At 48.6% G+C, this 10000-nt stretch overlaps 1 protein-coding gene across 1 annotated transcript in view; it reads left to right on the top strand.

Moving 5' to 3' along the window:
• Window positions 1-1053: 1053 nt before the first annotated feature.
• Window positions 1054-10000, top strand: part of LOC311224562 (numb-like protein) — a gene marked incomplete at both ends in the record, with an annotated part of 49582 nt that continues 40635 nt past the window's right edge. Inside the window, 2 exon segments of the mRNA XM_084309597.1 lie at window positions 1054-1179; window positions 9213-9287. Coding sequence (XP_084165723.1) covers window positions 1054-1179; window positions 9213-9287 — 201 coding nt within the window.

A 10000-nucleotide genomic window follows, 5' to 3' on the forward strand; every position in this document is an offset into this window, starting at 1 on the left:
AACTGCAACAGAAAATTGGTTTCCTGTACAGAAACAGATCCAATTTTCCTCTATTTAGTAGAAAAAGAATTGTGGAATCAGTCTTCTTATCAGTTTTGGACTATGGTGATGTAATTTATAGGCATGCTGCGGCATCAACTCTTAAACCTCTGGATTCTGCATATCACTCAGCTCTCAGATTTATAACTGGTGACAGATATGATACTCACCATTGTGTCCTGTATGATAGGGTGGGTTGGCCTTCTCTTGCAGAAAGGCGCAACAAACACTGGTATTTATTTATTTTTAAAGCCCTTATTGGTAAACAACCTGTTTATATCTCCTCACTGTTAAATTGGAATATTGGAACCTATTCAACTCGATCGAATGACTGGATGGTTCTTAGGGTTCCTCAGATTTGTTCTGAGTTAGGGAAGTCAGCCTTTTCCTTTGATGCCTCTAACTCATGGAATGTCCTTCAACTCACGCTAAAATTGGAGGTTCTCCCTTCCCTTGGAATGTTTAAATGTATGATTTCAGACCATTGTGTGACTACCTGTAACTGTTTTAGTTGATATTTTAAAATGATTTTTAAACGTTTTTAATTTGTTTAAATTTCTGTGAATATTGTTTTTATTATGTACTGTACAATCGTCGTTTCTGTAAATGAGGGAAACCTCAGATGCTTACGATTTTAAATAAAGTTTGAAATGAATGTTTATGAAAGTTTATTAATGTCTATGAATGTCTATGAATGTTTATTAATGTCTATGAATGTTTATTAATGTCTATGACTTTTTATGAATGTTTATGAATGTCTAGGACTTTTTATGAATGTCTATGAATGTATATGAATGTTTATGAATGTTTATGAATGTCTTTGAATGTTTATGAATGTCTATGAATGTTTATGAATGTTTACGAATGTCTTTGAATGTACAGCCCTGTACTAAAAAAGATCACGATCTTCCTTATGGTCCGAGCTCAACTCCGTCCCCCTGTGCCGTGCCAGGCCTCTAAACCCAGCGTCCCCCTCTCTGTGCCCACAGTACCAGGGAGCACGAGACCCCGGAGATGAACAAGCTCCGTCAGAGTCTGAGGAGGAAGAAGCCCGCCTACGTCCCAGAGGCCAGCAGACCCCACCAGTGGCAGGCCGACGAGGAGGCCGTACGCAAGGGCAAGTGTAACTTCTCCGTCAGGGTAAGAGCTCCTTATAGCACCCTCACTATACCCCGGGCATTTGTTGTCCCTTCAACTCTTACTGCAGTATTTGTTGTCCCTTCAGCTCCTACTGCAGTATTTGTTGTCCCTTCAGCTCCTACTGCAGTATTTGTTGTCCCTTCAGCTCCTACTGCAGTATTTGTTGTCCCTTCAACTCCTACTGCAGTATTTGTTGTCCCTTCAACTCTTACTGCAGTATTTGTTGTCCTTTCAACTCTTACTGCAGTATTTGTTGTCCCTTCAGCTCCTACTGCAGTATTTGTTGCCCTTCAACTCTTACTGCAGTATTTGTTGTCCCTTCAACTCCTACTGCAGTATTTGTTGTCCCTTCAACTCTTACTGCAGTATTTGTTGTCCCTTCAGCTCTTACTGCAGTATTTGTTGTCCCTTCAGCTCCTACTGCAGTATTTGTTGTCCCTTCAGCTCCTACTGCATTATTTGTTGTCCCTTCAACTCTTACTGCAGTATTTGTTGTCCCTTCAGCTCCTACTGCAGTATTTGTTGTCCCTTCAACTCTTACTGCAGTATTTGTTGTCCCTTCAGCTCCTACTGCAGTATTTGTTGTCCCTTCAACTCTTACTGTAGTATTTGTTGTCCCTTCAGCTCCTACTGCAGTATTTGTTGTCCCTTCAGCTCCTACTGCAGTATTTGTTGTCCCTTCAGCTCTGACTGCAGTATTTGTTGTCCCTTCAGCTCTGACTGCAGTATTTGTTGTCCCTTCAGCTCTGACTGCAGTATTTGTTGTCCCTTCAGCTCCTACTGCAGTATTTGTTGTCCCTTCAGCTCCTACTGCAGTATTTGTTGTCCCTTCAACTCTTACTGTAGTATTTGTTGTCCCTTCAGCTCTTACTGCAGTATTTGTTGTCCCTTCAGCTCCTACTGCAGCATCTGTTGTCCCTTCAGCTCCTACTGTAGTATTTGTTGTCCCTTCAGCTCTTACTGCAGTATTTGTTGTCCCTTCAGCTCCTACTGCAGTATTTGTTGTCCCTTCAACTCCTACTGCAGTATTTGTTGTCCCTTCAACTCTTACTGCAGTATTTGTTGTCCCTTCAGCTCTTACTGCAGTATTTGTTGTCCCTTCAGCTCCTACTGCAGTATTTGTTGTCCCTTCAGCTCCTACTGCATTATTTGTTGTCCCTTCAACTCTTACTGCAGTATTTGTTGTCCCTTCAGCTCCTACTGTAGTATTTGTTGTCCCTTCAGCTCTTACTGCAGTATTTGTTGTCCCTTCAGCTCCTACTGCAGTATTTGTTGTCCCTTCAGCTCCTACTGCAGTATTTGTTGTCCCTTCAGCTCTGACTGCAGTATTTGTTGTCCCTTCAGCTCCTACTGCAGTATTTGTTGTCCCTTCAGCTCCTACTGCAGTATTTGTTGTCCCTTCAGCTCTGACTGCAGTATTTGTTGTCCCTTCAGCTCCTACTGCAGTATTTGTTGTCCCTTCAGCTCCTACTGCAGTATGTGTTGTCCCTTCAGCTCCTACTGCAGTATTTGTTGTCCCTTCAGCTCCTACTGCAGTATTTGTTGTCCCTTCAACTCTTACTGCAGTATTTGTTGTCCCTTCAGCTCCTACTGCAGTATTTGTTGTCCCTTCAGCTCCTACTGCAGTATTTGTTGTCCCTTCAGCTCCTACTGCAGTATTTGTTGTCCCTTCAACTCTTACTGCAGTATTTGTTGTCCCTTCAGCTCCTACTGCAGTATTTGTTGTCCCTTCAGCTCCTACTGCAGTATTTGTTGTCCCTTCAGCTCCTACTGCAGTATTTGTTGTCCCTTCAACTCCTACTGCAGTATTTGTTGTCCCTTCAACTCTTACTGCAGTATTTGTTGTCCCTTCAACTCTTACTGCAGTATTTGTTGTCCCTTCAGCTCCTACTGCAGTATTTGTTGTCCCTTCAGCTCCTACTGCAGTATTTGTTGTCCCTTCAGCTCCTACTGCAGTATTTGTTGTCCCTTCAGCTCCTACTGCAGTATTTGTTGTCCCTTCAACTCTTACTGCAGTATTTGTTGTCCCTTCAACTCCTACTGCAGTATTTGTTGTCCCTTCAACTCTTACTGCAGTATTTGTTGTCCCTTCAGCTCCTACTGCAGTATTTGTTGTCCCTTCAGCTCCTACTGCAGTATTTGTTGTCCCTTCAACTCTTACTGCAGTATTTGTTGTCCCTTCAGCTCCTACTGCAGTATTTGTTGTCCCTTCAGCTCCTACTGCAGTATTTGTTGTCCCTTCAACTCTTACTGCAGTATTTGTTGTCCCTTCAGCTCCTACTGCAGTATTTGTTGTCCCTTCAGCTCCTACTGCAGTATTTGTTGTCCCTTCAGCTCCTACTGCAGTATTTGTTGTCCCTTCAGCTCCTACTGCAGTATTTGTTGTCCCTTCAGCTCCTACTGCAGTATTTGTTGTCCCTTCAACTCTTACTGCAGTATTTGTTGTCCCTTCAGCTCCTACTGCAGTATTTGTTGTCCCTTCAGCTCCTACTGCCAGTATTTGTTGTCCCTTCAGCTCCTACTGCAGTATTTGTTGTCCCTTCAGCTCCTACTGCAGTATTTGTTGTCCCTTCAGCTCCTACTGCCAGTATTTGTTGTCCCTTCAGCTCCTACTGCAGTATTTGTTGTCCCTTCAGCTCCTACTGCAGTATTTGTTGTCCCTTCAACTCTTACTGCAGTATTTGTTGTCCCTTCAGCTCCTACTGCAGTATTTGTTGTCCCTTCAGCTCCTACTGCCAGTATTTGTTGTCCCTTCAGCTCCTACTGCAGTATTTGTTGTCCCTTCAGCTCCTACTGCCAGTATTTGTTGTCCCTTCAGCTCCTACTGCAGTATTTGTTGTCCCTTCAGCTCCTACTGCAGTATTTGTTGTCCCTTCAGCTCCTACTGCAGTATTTGTTGTCCCTTCAGCTCCTACTGCAGTATTTGTTGTCCCTTCAGCTCGTATAAACTGACAGACTGCCTGTTGTGGCTTAAAGATGCCTCTTGTTTAAATATTTATACATATCTAGTTGGATATGCATACTGTATGGAATAATTGTTATTTGTTTTACAATAAGCCAAGATAATACATTTTGATCTGTTTAAAAAAAATTTAAGAAACAAATAATAATAATAATAATTCTAACATTATGGACGTCATTTTCCCCGCGGCTGGATGAATGTAGAGGAAACGTACGTCTGGTTTACTGTGTCATAGTGTAGGATTCTAGCCACAGCAGGACTGGTTCACCCACAGCCTCAGCGCTTCACACACCTCAGCAGTGTTGTAGTCGAGTCCCCAGTGTTCGAGTCCGAGTCACCAAAGAAGAGCCCGAGTCGAGTCCCCATTACCCTAGTCAGAGTCAGAGTCAGAGTCAGAGTCATCAAGGTTGAGTCCACTCCACTCTGGCAGAGCTGACATACAAATAAAAAAAGGTCTACATTAAACATAAATGACACAGCAGTCACCATTTCAAAGGGCGTCTCTTTAGGCATCTTACATGTAAGTACTGAACATGAGGGTATCGACGTGAATCCGCATGTAGGTGGAACACACGTGTCTGCCCTTGCACGAAATTAAATAATGTTACGGTATTAATATAGGCATCAATATCTTATGCCAAATCATTAGGGCCTATTAAACAACTGCATTTATCAATTAACAAGTCAAAGTCCTTGTCTGCGCCTTCCGGAGTCCGAATGCAGTCAAGTCCAAGTCCGAGTCCGAGTCATCAGTGCTCAAGTCCAAGTCGAGTCACGAAAATACCGTCCAGGACTTGAGTACCACCACACTGCACCTCAGATGGGAGTGTATGGACTCGCTGCATCCAGGGAGGACTCACTGCATCCAGGGAGGACATCCAGGGAGGACATACTGCATCCAGGGGGGACTCTGCTACATCCAGGGGGGACTCTGCTACATCCAGGGGGGACTCTGCTACATCCAGGGGGGACTCTGCTACATCCAGGGGGGACTCTGCTACATCCAGGGGGGACTCTGCTACATCCAGGGGGGACTCTGCTACATCCAGGGGGGACTCTGCTGCATCCAGGGGGGACTCTGCTACATCCAGGGGGGACTCTGCTACATCCAGGGGGGACTCTGCTACATCCAGGGGGGACTCTGCTACATCCAGGGGGGACTCTGCTGCATCCAGGGGGGACTCTGCTACATCCAGGGGGGACTCTGCTACATCCAGGGGGGACTCTGCTACATCCAGGGAGGACTCTGCTGCATCCAGGGGGGACTCTGCTACATCCAGGGGGGACTCTGCTGCATCCAGGGAGGACTCTGCTGCATCCAGGGGGGACTCTGCTACATCCAGGGAGGACACACTACATCCAGGGAGGACTCTGCTACATCCAGGGGGGACTCTGCTACATCCAGGGGGGACTCTGCTACATCCAGGGGGGACTCTGCTGCATCCAGGGGGGACTCTGCTGCATCCAGGGAGGACTCTGCTGCATCCAGGGAGGACTCTGCTGCATCCAGGGGGGACACACTACATCCAGGGAGGACACACTACATCCAGGGAGGACTCTGCTGCATCCAGGGAGGACTCTGCTACATCCAGGGAGGACACACTGCATCCAGGGAGGACACACTACATCCAGGGAGGACACACTGCATCCAGGGAGGACATACTGCATCCAGGGAGGACACACTACATCCAGGGAGGACACACTGCATCCAGGGAGGACATACTACATCCAGGGAGGACACACTGCATCCAGGGAGGACACACTGCATCCAGGGAGGACACACTACATCCAGGGAGGACACACTGCATCCAGGGAGGACATACTACATCCAGGGAGGACACACTACATCCAGGGAGGACACACTGTATCCAGGGAGGACACACTGCATCCAGGGAGGACACACTGCATCCAGGGAGGACACACTGCATCCAGGGAGGACATACTGCATCCAGGGAGGACATACTGCATCCAGGGAGGACACACTGCATCCAGGGAGGACACACTACATCCAGGGAGGACACACTACATCCAGGGAGGACACACTGCATCCAGGGAGGACATACTACATCCAGGGAGGACACACTGCATCCAGGGAGGACACACTACATCCAGGGAGGACATACTGCATCCAGGGAGGACACACTGCATCCAGGGAGGACACACTGCATCCAGGGAGGACACACTGCATCCAGGGAGGACACACTACATCCAGGGAGGACACACTACATCCAGGGAGGACACACTGCATCCAGGTGCTGCATCCAGGGGGGACTCTGCTACATCCAGGGAGGACACGCTACATCCAGGGAGGACATCCAGGGAGGACACACTGCATCCAGGGAGGACACACTACATCCAGGGAGGACATACTGCATCCAGGGAGGACTCTGCTGCATCCAGGGAGGACACACTGCATCCAGGGAGGACTCTGCTACATCCAGGGGGGACTCTGCTGCATCCAGGGAGGACTCTGCTGCATCCAGGGGGGACTCTGCTGCATCCAGGGGGGACTCTGCTACATCCAGGGAGGACTCTGCTGCATCCAGGGGGGACTCTGCTACATCCAGGGAGGACTCTGCTGCATCCAGGGAGGACTCTGCTGCATCCAGGGAGGACTCTGCTGCATCCAGGGGGGACTCTGCTACATCCAGGGAGGACTCTGCTGCATCCAGGGAGGACTCTGCTACATCCAGGGGGGACTCTGCTACATCCAGGGGGGACTCTGCTACATCCAGGGGGGACTCTGCTACATCCAGGGGGGACACACTACATCCAGGGGGGACTCTGCTACATCCAGGGGGGACTCTGCTACATCCAGGGGGGACTCTGCTACATCCAGGGGGGACTCTGCTACATCCAGGGGGGACACACTACATCCAGGGGGGACTCTGCTACATCCAGGGGGGACTCTGCTACATCCAGGGGGGACTCTGCTACATCCAGGGGGGACTCTGCTACATCCAGGGGGGACACACTACATCCAGGGGGGACTCTGCTACATCCAGGGGGGACTCTGCTACATCCAGGGGGGACTCTGCTGCATCCAGGGGGGACACACTACATCCAGGGGGGACTCTGCTACATCCAGGGGGGACACACTACATCCAGGGGGGACTCTGCTACATCCAGGGGGGACACACTACATCCAGGGGGGACACACTACATCCAGGGGGGTCTCTGCTACATCCAGGGGGGACTCTGCTACATCCAGGGGGGACTCTGCTACATCCAGGGGGGACTCTGCTACATCCAGGGGGGACACACTACATCCAGGGGGGACTCTGCTACATCCAGGGGGGACACACTACATCCAGGGGGGACTCTGCTACATCCAGGGGGGACTCTGCTTGCGGCCTGACCAACACATGCTCTCTGTTACTTAGGAGCTGAAGTGATTTGTTGTCGAGGTGAAGAGATGAAGACAGGAAGAACAACGGAGGAGAGGGAATGATGAAGAGGCCGAGTTATGGATGAGGACAGAGAGAGAGTATGACAGGGTGAGGGATGAGGGCACGCCCGGGAGAGGAGGCAGGGAGGGAGAGAGAGAAGGAGAGAGAGAAGGGCGAGAGAGGGAGGATAGCACCAGAGTGAGAAGAGAGTGGAAGAGAGAGAGAGAGAGAGAGAGAGAGAGAGAGAGAGAGAGAGAGAGAGAGAGAGAGAGAGAGAGAGAGAGAGAGAGAGAGAGAGAGAGAGAGAGAGAGAGAGAGAGAGCAGGGTGGTGAGAGAGAATGGGAGATTAAATGTGTGCTCTTCTGTGGGACCAAGTCTGCTGACTGGGTATTTAACAAACTTCAGCTTAAAAAGACAGGAGCCAGGCGGACAAACACTGTGGATGAACAGGCAGAAAGACAGTGAGGATGAACAGGCAGAAAGACAGTGAGGATGAACAGGCAGAAAGACAGTGAGGATGAACAGGCAGAAAGACAGTGAGGATGAACAGGCAGAAAGACAGTGAGGATGAACAGGCAGAAAGACAGTGAGGATGAACAGGCAGAAAGACAGTGTGGATGAACAGGCAGAAAGACAGTGAGGATGAACAGGCAGAAAGACAGTGAGGATGAACAGGCAGAAAGACAGTGAGGATGAACAGGCAGAAAGACAGTGAGGATGAACAGGCAGAAAGACAGTGAGGATGAACAGGCAGAAAGACAGTGAGGATGAACAGGCAGAAAGACAGTGAGGATGAACAGGCAGAAAGACAGTGAGGATGAACAGGCAGAAAGACACTAGAGGATGAACAGGCAGAAAGACAGTGAGGATGAACAGGCAGAAAGACAGTGAGGATGAACAGGCAGAAAGACAGTGAGGATGAACAGGCAGAAAGACAGTGAGGATGAACAGGCAGAAAGACAGTGAGGATGAACAGGCAGAAAGACAGTGAGGATGAACAGGCAGAAAGACAGTGAGGATGAACAGGCAGAAAGACAGTCTTCTACTTCCTGGCTACATGTCGGCTGAGTGCTCCTGGCTGGAGGACGACCACGCTGGCTCTAACTGTGTCCCAGAGGACCGCCAGTTAGACTAGGGATGTGAGACAGTAAAATGCCTCCCTCTCTCTCTTTCTCTCTCTCTCTCTCTCTCTCTCTCTCTCTCTCTCTCTCTCTCTCTCTCTCTCTCTCTCTCTCTCTCTCTCTCTCTCTATCTCTCTCTCTCTCTCTCCCCGTCCCCCTTATCAGCTGAGAACACTTGGTTGTTAATAAAGTACAGTAGACTACAGTATTTTGTTTGGAATTGCCTGTAAATTGTATGTCACTTGATATCTACTGATATCGTCTAATGGCTGTTTTTATTCTCTCGCTCTCTCCCTCTCCCTGTCTCTCTCTCTAATTATCTCTATCCCTCCCTCTCCCTGTCTCTCTCTCTCCCCTCTCCATCTCTCTTTCTCTCTCTCTCTCTCTAATTCTCTCTCTCCCTCTCCCCTCTCTCTCCATTTCCCTCTCCATCTCTCTCTCTCTCTCTCTCTCTCTCTCTCTCTCTCTCTCTCTCTCTCTCTCTCTCTCTCTCTCTCTCTCTCTCTCTCTCTCTCTCTCTCTCTCTCCTCTCTCTCTCTCTCTCTCTCTCTCTCTCTCAGTATCTGGGCTTGGTGGAGGTAGAGGAGTCCAGGGGGATGCATGTATGTGAGGAGGCAGTGAAGAAGCTCAAAGTTGTAAGTATCATACACGAGCACACACACACACACACACACACACACACACACACACACACACACACACACACACACACACACACACACACACACACACACACACACACACACACACACACACACACACACACACACACACACACACACACACACACACACACACACACACACACACACACACACCAGCCGTTTCCGTTAGAACATATTCGTGCCGGTCTGGGTGTCCTGCAAGATTTCTATCCCCGGACATATTCGAGAAATGCCGGTCAGCCTGGTTTTCCTTTTTACCGGCTGAATGCCACCATCGGCGCCAATGTTAACGTTAATATCGCCTAATCTATGTTTTTAAATTATGGCTATGTGTCTAATCTGCCCATCGCATTATCAAAGACTATTTTCCAGTCAGTGCTGTCAAGGCTGTTTATCGCGTCGTTTCCGTTTCAGAGCAGTTAGAAAAGCCCCCGTTTTCAGATAAAAAACAGCTCATTCTGGAGCATTCAATGAAAATCGTCTTTTAGTGGAATATTCCACAACGTTGATATTCGTCTGCCTTTTTATGAATCGTTTTCAAATAAACGCTAGATGATCAATATTATACGTGCACGCAAGCACATTACGGCCGCGCCGCGGATAATCGCCCCGTTGATTTCCTCTCGGACTTTTAGTGAAACCGAAAGAAGACATTTCACAAAACAGCTTATAACTTCATCAAA

Source organism: Notolepis coatsorum (genome assembly GCF_963971535.1).
Source record: "Notolepis coatsorum genome assembly, chromosome: 1".
NCBI lineage: Eukaryota > Metazoa > Chordata > Actinopteri > Aulopiformes > Paralepididae > Notolepis > Notolepis coatsorum.